The sequence below is a fragment of the Nerophis lumbriciformis genome, linkage group LG16 (assembly GCF_033978685.3).
Source record: "Nerophis lumbriciformis linkage group LG16, RoL_Nlum_v2.1, whole genome shotgun sequence".
Taxonomy (NCBI): domain Eukaryota; kingdom Metazoa; phylum Chordata; class Actinopteri; order Syngnathiformes; family Syngnathidae; genus Nerophis; species Nerophis lumbriciformis.
Window position 1 is genome coordinate 23,338,714 of NC_084563.2, and position 16,666 is coordinate 23,355,379.

A 16,666-nucleotide genomic window follows, 5' to 3' on the forward strand; every position below is an offset into this window, starting at 1 on the left:
GCTTTGGCAGAACAAAATACGACCTTTGTTTTCCCTGTTTTCAGTTGTGGTTTGCACAACCAAAAACAACACATTTTTTTGGCATTTTGGAGGCAGAATGACGGGTTTAATCAGGGCAGGTCGACAGGTTAAAGAGTAATGGCGACGGTTTGTTTTCAACGCCAGTCAGGTTGCTATGGCTCGAAGAACCCGTATGTAGCTCAGTTGCCCGGATGTCGGCCCTGCCCCATATGAACAAACAAACTCAACTCACACCACAGTCGCCCTCCTATGACGTCATTCATACGCCAACAATTATAGTCTGATCTCTCGCGAGATCTGCGCGTGAACAAAACAAAACCGGGCGGAAAAACAAGATGGCGTTTAACAAAGAATACGTTATTGTGTTGGAAAATAGTTCTGTGTTCTTATTCATTGCGTACATTAACAAGTATATGTTGTTTAATAGAGTGAACGTCGGTAATGTGTTTGTGTCGGACACATTAGTCTAATACAAGCGCACTTTGCTGCTTCTCATGCTAGCTCGTTAGCTTAGCTTGTAAGCCGAGCGGGCTGCTAACACAGAGAAGCGGAATTTATTAACACATCGCAGCGATCAAGTGTGAGTGGAAAGTGTTGCGATTGCGTGAAAATGTGTGAGAGAACGATAGCGGAGTGCGTGAAGGAACTTTCTCCAACGAAGGAGGAGAACGAGCGACAACATCAACTACTGGACGCCTACTATAGGAAACATCATCAAGTTGTGTTACGAACAGGTTTGTGTACTTCTTACTCTCACATGTTTACTAACTTTAAATGTGATTATTAATTATCTTCCTAGATAGTAGGAAGGTGACTTGTCTTGTGAGGATGATGCACTGCTTTGTTTTTATATTGGTAATGATCAATCAATCAATCAAAGTTGACTTATATAGCCCTAAATCACTAGTGTCTCAAAGGGCTGTACAAGCCACAACGACCACCTCGGCTCAGATCCCACATCAGGGCAAGGAAAAACTCAACCCAATGGGATACAATAAGAAACCTTGGAGGGGACCGCAGATGTGGGGACCCAATCCCCCGTGTGACCGGTGCAATGGACGTCAAGTGGATCTAACATAATAGTGTGAGAGTCCAGTCCATAGTGGATCTAACATAATAGTGTGAGAGTCCAGTCCATAGTGGATCTAACATAATAGTGTGAGAGTCCAGTCCATAGTGGATCTAACATAATAGTGTGAGAGTCCAGTCCATAGTGGATCTAACATAATAGGGTGAGAGTCCAGTCCATAGTGGATCTAACATAATAGTGTGAGAGTCCAGTCCATAGTGGATCTAACATAATAGTGTGAGAATCCAGTCCATAGTGGATCTAACATAATAGTGTGAGAGTCCAGTCCATAGTGGATCTAGCATAATATTGTGAGAGTCCAGCCCATAGTGGATCTAGCATAATATTGTGAGAGTCCAGTCCATAGTGGATCCAACATAATAGTGTGAGAGTCCAGTCCATAGTGGATCTAACATAATAGTGTGAGAGTCCTGTCCATAGTGGATCTAGCATAATAGTGTGAGAGTCCAGTCCATAGTGGATCTAACATAATAGTGTGAGAGTCCAGTCCATAATGGATCTAACATAATAGGGTGAGAGTCCAGTCCATACTGGACTCTCACACTATTATGTTAGATCCACTATGGACTGGACTCTCACACTATTAAATAGTGTGAGAGTCCAGTCCATAGTGGATCTAACATAATAGTGTGAGAGTCCAGTCCATAGTGGATCTAACATAATAGTGTGAGAGTCCAGTTCATAGTGGATCTGACATAATAGTGAGAGAGTCCAGTCCATAGTGGATCTAACATAATAGTGTGAGAGTCCAGTCCGTAGTGGATCTGACATAATAGTGTGAGAGTCCAGTCTATAGTGGATCTAACATAATAGTGTGAGAGTCCAGTTCAAAGTGGTTCTAACATAATATTGTGAGAGTCCAGTCCATAGTGGATCTAGCATAATATTGTGAGAGTCCAGTCCATAGTGGATCTAGCATAATATTGTGAAAGTCCAGTCCTTAGTGGATCTAACATAATAGTGTGAAAGTCCGGTCCATAGTGGATCTAACATAATAGTGTGAGAGTCCAGTCCATAGTGGATCTAACATAATAGTGTGAGAGTCCTGTCCATAGTGGATCTAGCATAATAGTGTGAGAGTCCAGTCCATAGTGGATCTAACATAATAGTGTGAGAGTCCAGTCCATAATGGATCTAACATAATAGTGTGAGAGTCCAGTCCATAGTGGATCTAACATAATAGTGTGAGAGTCCAGTCCATAGTGGATCTGACATAATAGTGAGAGAGTCCAGTCCACAGTGGATCTAACATAATAGTGTGAGAGTCCAGTCCGTAGTGGATCTGACATAATAGTGTGAGAGTCCAGTCTATAGTGGATCTAACATAATAGTGTGAGAGTCCAGTTCAAAGTGGTTCTAACATAATATTGTGAGAGTCCAGTCCATAGTGGATCTAGCATAATATTGTGAGAGTCCAGTCCATAGTGGATCTAGCATAATATTGTGAAAGTCCAGTCCTTAGTGGATCTAACATAATAGTGTGAAAGTCCGGTCCATAGTGGATCTAACATAATAGTGTGAGAGTCCAGTCCATAGTGGATCTAACATAATAGTGTGAGAGTCCAGTTCAAAGTGGATCTAACATAATATTGTGAGAGTCCAGTCCATAGTGGATCTAACATAATAGTGTGAGAGTCCAGTCCATAGTGGATCTAACATAATAGTGTGAGAGTCCAGTCCATAGTGGATCTAACATAATAGTGTGAGAGTCCAGTCCATAGTGGATCTAGCATAATAGTGTGAGAGTCCAGTCCATAGTGGATCTAACATAATAGTGTGAGAGTCCAGTCCATAGTGGATCTAACATAATAGTGTGAGAGTCCAGTCCATAGTGGATCTAACATACCGGTAATAGTGTGAGAGTCCAGTCCATAGTGGATCTAACATAATAGTGTGAGACTCCAGTCCATAGTGGATCTAACATAATATTGTGAGAGTCCAGTCCATAGTGGATCTAACATAATAGTGTGAGAGTCCAGTCCATAGTGGATCTAACATAATAGTGTGAGAGTCCAGTCCATAGTGGATAAAACATAATAGTGTGAGAGTCCAGTCCATAGTGGATCTAGCATAATAGTGTGAGAGTCCAGTCCATAGTGGATCTAACATAATAGTGTGAGAGTCCAGTCCATAGTGGATCTGACATAATAGTGAGAGGGTCCAGTCCATCGTGGATCTAACATAATAGTGTGAGAGTCCAGTCCATAGTGGATCTAACATAATAGTGTGAGAGTCCAGTCCATAGTGGATCTAACATAATAGTGTGAGAGTCCAGTCCGTAGTGGATATGACATAATAGTGTGAGAGTCCAGTCCATAGTGGATCTAACATAATAGTGTGAGAGTCTAGTCTATAGTGGATCTAACATAATAGTGTGAGAGTCCAGTCCATAGTGGATCTAGCATAATAGTGTGAGAGTCCAGTCCATAGTGGATCTGACATAATAGTGAGAGAGTCCAGTCCATAGTGGATTTAACATAATAGTGTGAGAGTCCGGTCCGTAGTGGATCTAACATAATAGTGTGAGAGTCCATTTCGTAGTGGATCTGACATAATAGTGTGAGAGTCCAGTCCATAGTGGATCTAACATAATAGTGTGAGAGTCCAGTCCATAGTGGATCTAGCATAATAGTGTGAGAGTCCAGTCCGTAGTGGATCTGACATAATAGTGTGAGAGTCCAGTCCATAGTGGATCTGACATAATAGTGAGAGAGTCCAGTCCATAGTGGATCTAACATAATAGTGTGAGAGTCCAGTCCGTAGTGGATCTGACATAATAGTGTGAGAGTCCAGTCCGTAGTGGATCTGACATAATAGTGTGAGAGTCCAGTCCATAGTGGATCTTACATAATAGTGTGAGAGTCCAGTCCATAGTGGATCTAGCATAATAGTGTGAGAGTCCAGTCCGTAGTGGATCTGACATAATAGTGTGAGAGTCCAGTCCATAGTGGATCTGACATAATAGTGTGAGAGTCCAGTCCATAGTGGATCTAGCATAATAGTGTGAAAGTCCAGTCCATAGTGGATCTAACATAATAGTGTGAAAGTCCAGTCCATAGTGGATGTAACATAATAGTGAGAGTCCAGTCCATAGTGGATCTAACATAATAGTGAGAGTCCAGTCCATAGTGGATCTAACATAATAGTGTGAGAGTCCAGTCCATAGTGGATCTAACATAATAGTGTGAGAGTCCAGTTCAAAGTGGATTTAACATAATATTGTGAGAGTCCAGTCCATAGTGGATCTAACATAATAGTGTGAGAGTCCAGTCCATAGTGGATCTAACATAATAGTGAGAGAGTCCAGTCCATAGTGGATTTAACATAATAGTGTGAGAGTCCAGTCCATAGTGGATCTAACATAATAGTGTGAGAGTCCATTTCGTAGTGGATCTGACATAATAGTGTGAGAGTCCAGTCCATAGTGGATCTAACATAAGAGTGTGAGAGTCCAGTCCATAGTGGATCTAACATAATAGTGTGAGAGTCCAGTCCATAGTGGATCTGACATAATAGTGAGAGAGTCCAGTCCATAGTGGATCTAACATAATAGTGTGAGAGTCCAGTCCGTAGTGGATCTGACATAATAGTGTGAGAGTCCAGTCTATAGTGGATCTAACATAATAGTGTGAGAGTCCAGTTCAAAGTGGATCTAACGTATATTGTGAGAGTCCAGTCCATAGTGGATCTAGCATAATATTGTGAGAGTCCAGTCCATAGTGGATCTAGCATAATATTGTGAAAGTCCAGTCCATAGTGGATCTAACATAATAGTGTGAGAGTCCAGTCCATAGTGGATCTAACATAATAGTGTGAGAGTCCAGTCCATAGTGGATCTAACATAATAGTGTGAGAGTCCAGTCCATAGTGGATATAACATAATAGTGTGAGAGTCCAGTTCAAAGTGGATTTAACATAATATTGTGAGAGTCCAGTCCATAGTGGATCTAACATAATAGTGTGAGGGTCCAGTCCATAGTGGATCTAACATAATAGTGAGAGAGTCCAGTCCATAGTGGATTTAACATAATAGTGTGAGAGTCCAGTCCATAGTGGATCTAACATAATAGTGTGAGAGTCCATTTCCTAGTGGATCTGACATAATAGTGTGAGAGTCCAGTCCATAGTGGATCTAACATAATAGTGTGAGAGTCCAGTCCATAGTGGATCTAACATAATAGTGTGAGAGTCCAGTCCATAGTGGATCTGACATATTAGTGAGAGAGTCCAGTCCATAGTGGATCTAACATAATAGTGTGAGAGTCCAGTCCGTAGTGGATCTGACATAATAGTGTGAGAGTCCAGTCTATAGTGGATCTAACATAATAGTGTGAGAGTCCAGTTCAAAGTGGATCTAACATAATATTGTGAGAGTCCAGTCCATAGTGGATCTAACATAATAGTGTGAGAGTCCAGTCCATAGTGGATGTTGGATTTAATATGTGTATTTGTTATGTGTATATGTATTTATGGCGGACTTACCTGGGACTTTAAGATGGGCGGGGCTACCACTGACAGGTGACCATGTCGGTAGCTTTAAAAATGGCGTCATTGTTTCGTTTGTAAAAACAGCGTGCTTCGTCACCAGCATACCCCACTGGTAAGATCATTTGTTATGTCCGCTTTGCTTTGTTAGATCAGCTGAATTATTGTTTAAATTCCATGCTTGCCTGCTTCCTTGCTTTTCTGTTTGTTGTAAGTCCGCTGTGTCCGCAGCGCTTGTTGTGCGGCGGACTTGCTGCGTCACAACCAGGGCAAATACTCACTATTTAGTCTTTGAACAACATTGGCAAAATTAACAGTAATGTGTGGATTGAAATCTGCTGGATTAGATTGTTGTCACGTTGCGTGTGTCCAGCTGCATTTCGAAGGTTTGAGTTAAAATTACCGGCACTTTACTTCCTGGTTTGGCTGATGGGATTTGTAGTTCTTTTATGTAGTTCTGCTCATATGTGTAATGTGTGCCTCAAACAGAGCGCCGGTGTTTTATGTCTTTTTAATATGATTGTCCATGAACCATAGAGACATTATAAATAATTCTGATCACATTTAAAACATTATATGACATAAATTAATGGTGATAATAAAATGTAATGCTAAAATTAATAAGTTAGGATAAAATCACAGTGATTGATAATATGTCATATCATGGTTGACAACATTATGGTTCAGTTGATGAATTCATGTTTATTATTTACATTATGATGATTCAAGATAGATACATTGTTTTATGTTCATGTTTACTTGTAGGTTATTACCTGCTTCTGCTGCTGCTGCTGCTACTGTTTCTGCAATAGTACCAAATAAAACAAGCAAACGAGTGCAGTGCGAGTAATTCCTTTCATGCTGAGTGACGACCCCTATTCAGAGGGCCAATACGGAAAAAACTGAACAGTGGATCTAACATAATAGTGTGAGAGTCCTGTCCATAGTGGATCTAACATAATAGTGTGAGACTCCAGTCCATAGTGGATCTAACATAATATTGTGAGAGTCCAGTCCATAGTGGATCTAACATAATAGTGTGAGAGTCCAGTCCATAGTGGATCTAACATAATAGTGTGAGAGTCCAGTCCATAGTGGATCTAACATAATAGTGTGAGAGTCCAGTCCATAGTGGATCTAGCATAATAGTGTGAGAGTCCAGTCCATAGTGGATCTAACATAATAGTGTGAGAGTCCAGTCCATAGTGGATCTGACATAATAGTGAGAGGGTCCAGTCCATCGTGGATCTAACATAATAGTGTGAGAGTCCAGTCCATAGTGGATCTAACATAATAGTGTGAGAGTCCAGTCCATAGTGGATCTAACATAATAGTGTGAGAGTCCAGTCCATAGTGGATTTAACATAATAGTGTGAGACTCCAGTCCATAGTGGATCTAACATAATAGTGTGAGAGTCCAGTCCGTAGTGGATATGACATAATAGTGTGAGAGTCCAGTCCATAGTGGATCTAACATAATAGTGTGAGAGTCCAGTCCATAGTGGATCTAACATAATAGTGTGAGAGTCCAGTCCATAGTGGATCTAGCATAATAGTGTGAGAGTCCAGTCCATAGTGGATCTGACATAATAGTGAGAGAGTCCAGTCCATAGTGGATTTAACATAATAGTGTGAGAGTCCGGTCCGTAGTGGATCTAACATAATAGTGTGAGAGTCCATTTCATAGTGGATCTGACATAATAGTGTGAGAGTCCAGTCCATAGTGGATCTAACATAATAGTGTGAGAGTCCAGTCCATAGTGGATCTAGCATAATAGTGTGAGAGTCCAGTCCGTAGTGGATCTGACATAATAGTGTGAGAGTCCAATCCATAGTGGATCTGACATAATAGTGAGAGAGTCCAGTCCATAGTGGATCTAACATAATAGTGTGAGAGTCCAGTCCATAGTGGATCTGACATACCGGTAATAGTGTGAGAGTCCAGTCCATAGTGAATCTAGCATAATAGTGTGAGAGTCCAGTCCATAGTGAATCTAGCATAATAGTGTGAGAGTCCAGTCCATAGTGGGGCCAGCAGGAGATCATCTTGAGTAGAGACAAGTCAGCAGCGACGTGACGTCCCCAACTGATGCACAGATGAGTGGTCCACCCCGGGTCCCGACTTTGCTAGCAAATCATCAGAAACAAGACGGCAGATCAACTGGTCTAAAAGGGGTATATATTTAAAGGCTAGAGTATACAAATTAGTTTTAAGATGGGACTTAAATGCTTCTACTGAGGTAGCATCTTTAACTCTTACCGGGAGGGCATTCCATAGTACTGGAGCCCCAATAGAAAACGCTCTAAAGCCCGCAAACTTTTTTGGGGGCTCTGGGAATCACTAATAAGCCGGAGTTTTTTGAACGCAGATTTGTGACCGGGACATATGGTACAATACAATCAGCAAGATAAGATGGAGCTAGACCCTTTAGTATTTTATATGTAAGTAGTAAAACCTTAAAGTCGCATCTTAAGTCATGATCCGTGGCCCGGATCATGTTTTGTTATTTTCTGTAAGATTTGGACTCCCTCAGTTCCTGTTTTGTGTACCCTTGAGTTTGTTTTGGTTGCCATGGTTGCTTATTGTTTTCACCTGCCTCTGATTGGTGTTGGGGAAGCTCACCTGGTCTCCGAGCACTAATCAGAGGCATTATTTAAGCCTGCCTTTGCCGGTTAGTCGGCCTGGCTTCTTTGTTTGCTTCATGCTCCTGTTACGTGAGTATTGCTTGTCTTTAGTCTATGCTAAGTAGTAGCCTTAGCTTCATGTGCGATCTGCACGTTTTTCCTCTGACTTGTTTTCCGTTTTTTGGTACTTGTTTGATTTAAAAAATAAATCATGTTCCTACCTGCAAGTCCTGTCCAGAGTGGTCCGTTTGCATCCCGGGGGAGCGAATCCTGCAGTAAGCTGCGACCCCCCGCCGTAACATTGTAAGTGCACAGGAAGCCAGTGCAGGTGAGCCAGTATATGTGTGTATATATATATATATATATATATATATAGGTGTAATATGATCAAACTTTATTGTTCTTGTCAAAAGTCTAGCAGCCGCATTTTGTACCAACTGTAATCTTTTAATGCTAGACATAGGGAGGCCCGAAAAAAATATGTTACAGTAACCGAAACGAGACGTAACGAACGCATGTACGCATGATCTCAGCGTCGCTGGTGGACAAAATGGAACAAATTTTAGCGATATTACGGAGATGAAAGAAGGCCGTTTTAGTAACACTCTTAATATGTGACTCAAACGAGAGACTTGGGTCGAAGATAATACCCAGATTCTTTACCGAGTCGCCTTGTGTAATTGTTTGGTTGTCAAATGTTAAGGTGGTATTATTAAATAGAGGTCGCTGTCTTGCAGGACCGATAATCAGCATTTCCGTTTTCTTTGCGAATGAATACGGAACCGTTTCAGACACACAATATTTTACAAGAGGTTGGTGTTCCTATCAGTTTGTACTAGGGTTGCAGCTAACAATTAATTTGATAATCGATTAATCTGTTGATTATTACTTCGATTAATAATCGGATAAAAGAGACAAACTACATTTCTATCCTTTCCAGTATTTTATTGAGAAAAAAACAGCATACTGGCACCATACTTATTTTGATTATTGTTTCTCAGCTGTTTGTACATGTTTCAGTTTATAAATAAAGGTTTACAAAAAAAAAAAAAAAAAAATAAAAAAAACTATTAAAAAAAAAAAATTGCCTCTGCGCATGTGCATAGCATAGATCCAACGAATCGATGACTAAATTAATCGCCAACTATTTTTATAATCGATTTTAATCGATTAGTTGTTGCAGCCCTAGTTTGTACCAATGTGTATCAACATGTTTACACAAAACTCACACAGTCACCGAATATAGTTAACATCGTAATCAATATAATTCATAGTTTCATGGCTAATTCTACTTCGTGATTTTGACCAAATGCACTGATAAGTGAAATTAAACAGTACAGTAGTACAGGCCAAAAAGTTTGGACACACCTTCTCATTCATTGCATTTTCTTTATTTTCACGACTATTTACATTGTAGATTGTCACTGAAGGCATCAAAACTATGAATGAACACATGTGGAGTTATGTACTTAACAAAAAAATGACTGAGAACTAGAGATGTCCGATAATATCGGACTGCCGATATTATCGGCCGATAAATGCTTTAAAAATGAAATATCGGAAATTATCAGTATCGGTTTCTAAAAGTAAAACGTATGACTTTTTAAAACGCCGCTGTGTACACGGACGTAGGGAGAAGTACAGAGCGCCAATAAACCTTAAAGGCACTGCCTTTGCGTGCCGGCCCAATCACATAATATCTACGGCTTTTCACACACACAAGTGAATGCAAACGCATACTTGGTCAACAGCCATACAGGTCACACTGAGGGTGGCCGTATAAACAACTTTAACACTGTTACAAATATGCGCCACACTGTGAACCCACACCAAACAAGAATGACAAACACATTTCGGGAGAACATCCGCACCGTAACACAACATAAACACAACAGAACAAATACCCAGAAACCCTTGCAGCACTAACTCTTCCGGGACGCTACAATATACACCCCCCGCTACCCCCTACCCTCCACCTCAACCTCCTCATGCTCTCTCAGGGAGAGCATGTCCCAAATTCCAAGCTGCTGTTTTGGGGCATGTTAAAAAAAATAACGCACTTTGTGACTTCAATAATAAATATGGCAGTGCCATGTTGGCATTTTTTTCCATTACTTGAGTTGATTTATTTTGGAAAACCTTGTGACATTGTTTAATGCATCCAGCGGGGCATCACAACAAAATTAGGCATAATAATGTGTTAATTCCACGACTGTATATATCGGTATCGGTTGATATCGGAATCGGTAATTAAGAGTTGGACAATATCGGATATCGGCAAAAAAGCCATTATTGGACATCTCTACTGAAAACATGTTTTATATTTTAGTTTCTTCAAAATAGCCACCCTTTGCTCTGATTAGTGCTTTGCACACTCTTGACATTCTCTCGATGAGCTTCAAGAGGTAGTCACCTGAAATGGTTTTCATTTCATAGGTGTGTGCCTTATCAGGGCCAAGTACATAACTCCACATGTGTTCATTCATAGTTGTGATGCCTTCAGTGACAATCTACAATGTAAATAGTCATGAAAATAAAGAAAACACATTAAATGAGGAGAAGGTGTGTCCAAACTTTTGAGCTATGAAAATAAAGAAAACACATTAAATGAGGAGAAGGTGTGTCCAAACTTTTGGGCTATACTGTACATATATATGTATGTATATGTATGTATGTGTGTGTATATATATATATTAGAGATGTCCGATAATATCGGCCTGCCGATATTATCAGCCGATAAATGCTTTCAAATGTAATATCGGAAATTATCGGTATCGTTTTTTTATTATCGGTATCTTTTTTTTTTTTTTTTTTTTTTAAATCAACATAAAAAACACAATATACACTTACAATTAGTGCACCGACCCAAAACCCTCCCTCCCCCATTTACACTCATTCACATTCATTCACACAAAAGGGTTGTTTCTTTCTGTTATTAATATTCTGGTTCCTACATTATATATCAATATATATCAATACAGTCTGCAAGGGATACAGTCCGTCCACTAATAGTACTAACCTTTAACAGTTAATTTTACTAATTTTCATTAATTACTAATTGCTGTTTTTATATTGTTTTACTTTCTTTTTTATTCAAGAAAATGTTTTTATTTATTTATCTTATTTTATTTTATTAATATTTTTAAAAAGGACCTTATCTTCACCATACCTGGTTGTCCAAATTAGGCATAATAATGTGTTAATTCCACGACTGTATATATCGGTATCGGTTGATATCGGTATCGGTAATTAAGAGTTGGACAATATCGGAATATTGGATATCGGTAAAAAGCCATTATCGGACATCCCTAATATATATATATATATATATATATATATATATATGGAGAAGCGGAGGCGTGTGTGTTGAACAAAATGTTTTGGTCCTTCAAGGTGTATGAGTAGCTGTCTTGTTTCAGTTTCAGTTTATTTATTTATGTATTCAAAAACAACCCCAGTTGGCTGTACGGACATTAGAAACAATTAGTAGTAATAATAATAAATAGTCCAAGCAGTGTCACATTTTAACACAGCAGGATGTATGTAAGGTTTTATTGCTATGTTTTTTGTGCGTTTTTTCATGACTTGCTGTATTGCATCTGTTATTACCTGAATGCACGGTACGGTTATGACATCGTTGAATGCCAACGTGGTGACTGATGAGATCTGCAGGACAATGTCTCTCGTGACTGAGCAAAGCTCTACCTTTCTAAAACATGCGTTTGTCTCCTTGTGCCCTGCAGACATCCCTGAGCAGCAGGAGTGGAACTCCGGTATGGAGCAGGACGAGCCCCACGCCCCCCGTATTAAAGAGGAGGAGGAGGAGCCACGGTCCCCTCACATTACAGAGGAAGATGAGGCACCACGGCCTTCTAAGTTAAAAAAGAAGCGATTGAGCCACAACTCCATTAAAGACGAAGAGGAGGAACACAGCATCAGTCATGTTGACGTCACCAAGGTGCCATTGACCGCTGTGATTGTGAAGAGAGAAGATGATGAGGTCAAAGGAGAAAGCGAGGAAATGAGAGGGGTGGAGCCTCCAAGCAGCAGCTCAACTCAACACATGACAACAGACGCTGACGGAGACCACTGTGACAAGCTCTTAGCTCCACTATCAGATAGTGACGACACAACGTCACACTCTCCTGACTCTGATGATGAAGACTCTGAAGCTGATAAGACATGTCACACTGACAACACACACTTTACATGTTCTAACTGCGGCAAAACCTTTAAATATCCCAGTGATCTGACAATACACATGAGAATACACACTGGAGAAAAGCCTTTCATGTGCTCAGTTTGTAGTAGAAGTTTCTCTCGGAAGGAACATTTGATAAAGCACACACGAATACACACTGGGGAAAAACCTTTTATCTGTTCAGAGTGCGACAAAAGCTTTTGTGGCCGAACAAACCTTGTCGTGCACATGAGAACCCACACCGGAGACAAACCCTTCGCGTGCTCGGTTTGTAGTAAAAGATTCTCTCTGAAGCAGCATTTGACAGTACACACTCGAATACACACCGGTGAAAAACCCTTTTCATGTTTAATCTGTGGTAGAGGTTGTATAAAAAATAGCGATTTGAAAAAACACATGAGAACGCACACTGGTGAAAAACCATATTCCTGTACGAGCTGCAACCATTGCTTTGGCGACCAATCAGCATTTTTGAGACACATTAGAAAACATACATTTGAGAAAGTGTAGCGTCGCAGTGTGTGTGATAAAATATTGTCTTATAAGTACCAGCGTAGGAAACACAAGTGTAAGCGGCGGGATTTTAAATTAACGTTCAAAACTTTGTAAACTTTGACTTTCTAACAACATCCCCACTTATAACATGTGTGACATCATTGTTGTGTGTGTAACGCAATCTTGTTAATATGTTTCTACCATTTATAGATAGTATTGTGTTATTGTTTCAGTTAAGTGCATGCATTAATATAAGTTTGGTTTCTTCCTGCTCCTTTATGGACATGCTGGAATGTGAAATTGTAAATATGAGACCTATGCACGGTAACTGTATGCATGTTTAAAATAAACTATTACCAATACCAAACAGCAACAGCATTAAGATTATGGTAAATGGGCTAAAGTTAAGTTAAAGTGTCGTAAGCGTGGTGGAGAGCAGACTGCTGCAAATGCGTAATGTGCCGCAATGTTCGCATCGATTAGCTTGCCGTCATGGATTGGCCAAATATGCCTGATAAGCACTCCAGCAAATCAATAAAATCAACAAAGCTCACTTTGATGAAATCACGCTCAGTAGAAAACATTTGGTGGACAAAATGAGACAAAGAAGGAGTGGCATAGAACAGTGGTTCTCAACCTTTTTTCAGTGATGTACCCCCTGTGAATTTTTTTTTAACTCAAGTACCCCTTAATCAGAGCAAAGCATTTTTGGTTGAAAAAAAGAGATAAAGAAGTAAAATACAGCACTATGTCATCAGTTTCTGATTTATTCAATTGTATAACAGTGCAAAATATTGCTCATTTGTAGTGGTCTTTCTTGAACTATTTGGAAAAAAAGATAGGTTTTTATTTATATTTATAAAGGATTTTTGAATTGTTGCTATTTTTAGAATATTTAAAAAAAATCTCACGTACCCCTTGGCATACCTTCAAGTACCCCCAGGGGTACGCGTACCCCCATTTGAGAACCACTGGCATAGAACACGTCTTTCCGTGGCAGCATCGGAGAAAGTTGCACATGTAAACAAACTACGATGAGATCAAGGATCGCTGAAATTAGTAGGACAAAACGGTGCTAGAGCCGCGGGTTGCTGACCCCTGGGTTAAGTGTTGTGTACTCTACCGTTAAGAGCCTGTGACAACAGAGGTAGCACGTTTCACTTTTGTTTTGAGTTTATTTTGGTTGGTGAATGACGAAGATAGAGACAAACAATTTTCTTTGGTGTGGATTACAACATAATGTTGGTACTTAACAAATTAAATCGGGATGCTAACAACAGGCTGACGCCGATCCAAAGTATAACAAATGACAGGGTTTATTCTCACTTTTCTTCCTGACAAACGCTAACAGGAATAGCCAAAAATAATACAGATGACGTTAGCACAAACACGTCATTTAGACGCTGGGATGTCTTTAGTCAAATTTCACACGGTTAAAAAAGCTCCACGCCCTGTTCGACCTTTCAAAACGAAACGTCGGATGTGTCTTGCAGGTGGCATCGATGTTGTGTGAAGACATTGCGAGAATCAAGATGGCGGAATGATGGAAGTTGGTCCACTTCCTTATTTATTTATTTTTTTTCTTAGTGTGGGGAAAGGCATTATACCCACTTTATTCAACATGATCATGTGTAAAAGAGTGACATTTTTCAACTAAAACTGGAAATATGTCATATACATGTAATGGTAGATGGTCTGACATAAATGTCATCAAAATTCAAGTAGGATATTACAAACCCCGTTACCATATGAGTTGGGAAATTGTGTTAGATGTAAATATAAACTGAATACAATGATTTGCAAATCCTTTTCAACCCATATTCAATTGAATATGACAACATATTTGATGTTCAAACTGATAAACCTTTTTTTCTTGCAAATAATCATTAACTTTAGAATTTGATGCCAGCAACACGTGACACAGAAGTTGGGAAAGGTGGCAATAATAGTACTAACCTTTAACAGTTTATTTGACTCGTTTTCATTAATTACTACAAAAATTGGAAATTGTGTTAGATGTAAATATAAACAGAATACAATGATTTGCAAATCATTTTCAACCCATATTCAATTGAATATGCTACAAAGACAACATATTTGATGTTCAAACTGATAAAAAAAAAAATGTTGTTGCAAATAATTATTAACTTTAGAATTTGATGCCAGCAACACGGGAAAAGTGGCAATAAATACTGATAAAGTTGAGGAATGCTCATCAAACACTTATTTGGAACATCTCACAGGTGTGCAGGCTAATTGGGAACAGGTGGGTGCCATGATTGGGTACAAAAGTAGACTCCATGAAATGCTCAGTCATTCACAAACAAGGATGGGGCGAGGGTCACCACTTTGTCAACAAATGCGTGAGCAAATTGTTGAACAGTTTAAGAAAACCCTTTCTCAGCCAGCTATTGCAAGGAATTTAGGGATTTCACCATCTACGGTCCGTAATATCATCAAAAGGTTCAGAGAATCTGGAGAAATCACTGCACATAAGCAGCTAAGCCCGTGACCTTCTATCCCTCAGGCTGTACTGCATCAACAAGCGACATCAGGAACACTTCAGAAACCCACTGTCAGTAACTACAGTTGGTAGCTACATCTGTAAGTACAAGTTAAAACTCTCCTATGCAAGGCGAAAACCTTTTATCAACAACACCCAGAAACGCCGTCAGCTTCGCTGGGCCTGAGCTCATCTAAGATGGACTGATACAAAGTGGAAAAGTGTTCTGTGGTCTGACGAGTCCACATTTCAAATTGTTTCTGGAAACTGTGGACGTCGTGTCCTCCGGACCAAAGACGAAAAGAACCATCCGGATTGTTATAGGCGCAAAGTTGAACAGCCAGCATCTGTGATGGTATGGGGGTGTATTAATGCCCATGCAAGACATGGGTAACTTACACATCTGTGAAGGCGCCATTAATGCTGAAAGGTACGTACAGGTTTTGGAGCAACATATGTTGCCATCCAAGCAACGTTACCATGGACGCCCCTGCTTATTTCAGCAAGACAATGCCAAGCCACGTGTTACATCAACGTGGCTTCATAGTAAAAGAGTGCGGGTACTAGACTGGCCTGCCTGTAGTCCAGACCTGTCTCCCATTGAAAATGTGTGGCGCAGTATGAAGCCTAAAATACCACAACGGAGACCCCCGGACTGTTGAACAGCTTAAGCTGTACATCAAGCAAGAATGGGAAATAATTCCACCTGAGAAGCTTTATATTTATATTCCACAACCCCAAACATGTCTTTTTCAAAGCCTGCAGTGAAGAGAAAGGTTAGTGGTGAGCAAAGACAATTCCAGGAAAAGTGGGAGATGCAATATTTCTTTGTTGAGCACAGGGGCAACTCGACGTGTCTTATATGCAGAGAAAGTTGTGGTGCACAAGGAATACAATTTGAAACGTCATTATACAACTAGACATGTTGAGGAGTATGCCAAAAAAAAATTTAAGAAATCTTTTCTTGCAGCCCAGCCTCACCCAGACTCTGCATCTATAGTGGCCCCCAGGTAAATTGAGTTTGAGACCCCTGCTGTACATCAAGCAAGAATGGGAAATAATTCCACCTGAAAAGCTTCAAAAATGTGTTTCCTCAGTTCCCAAACGTTTACTGAGTGTTGTTAAAAGGAAAGGCCATGTAACACAGTGGTGAACATGCCCTTTCCCAACTACTTTGGCACGTGTTGCAGCCATGAAATTCTAAGTTAATTATTGTTTGCCAAAAAAAAATAAAGTTTATGAGTTT

At 39.9% G+C, this 16,666-nt stretch overlaps 1 protein-coding gene across 2 annotated transcripts; it reads left to right on the plus strand.

Annotated features, from left to right (window-relative positions):
• The first annotated feature begins 310 nt into the window (after nt 1-310).
• LOC133617087 (uncharacterized) lies at nt 311-13,868 on the plus strand. 2 transcript variants are annotated; one of them, XM_061976802.2, is made up of 2 exons: nt 311-755; nt 11,965-13,867. In XM_061976802.2, exons 1-2 carry the CDS (start codon nt 632-634, stop codon nt 12,930-12,932), a joined length of 1,092 nt encoding a protein of 363 aa, XP_061832786.1. In that variant the 5' UTR covers nt 311-631; the 3' UTR covers nt 12,933-13,867. The 2 variants fall into 2 exon arrangements, with proteins under 2 accessions (XP_061832786.1, XP_061832787.1); XM_061976803.2 differs by lacking the exon at nt 311-755 and adding an exon at nt 8,503-8,524 and having other exon boundaries at nt 11,965-13,868.
• Nucleotides 13,869-16,666: the final 2,798 nt, after the last annotated feature.

Bases quoted from the DNA above. Each gene is read 5' to 3' on its own strand.
- LOC133617087 (XM_061976802.2), top strand. From the start codon at position 632: ATGTGTGAGAGAACGATAGCGGAGTGCGTGAAGGAACTTTCTCCAACG. The intron at 756-11,964 runs GTTTGTGTACTT...TGTGCCCTGCAG, and splicing joins TCAAGTTGTGTTACGAACAG to ACATCCCTGAGCAGCAGGAG.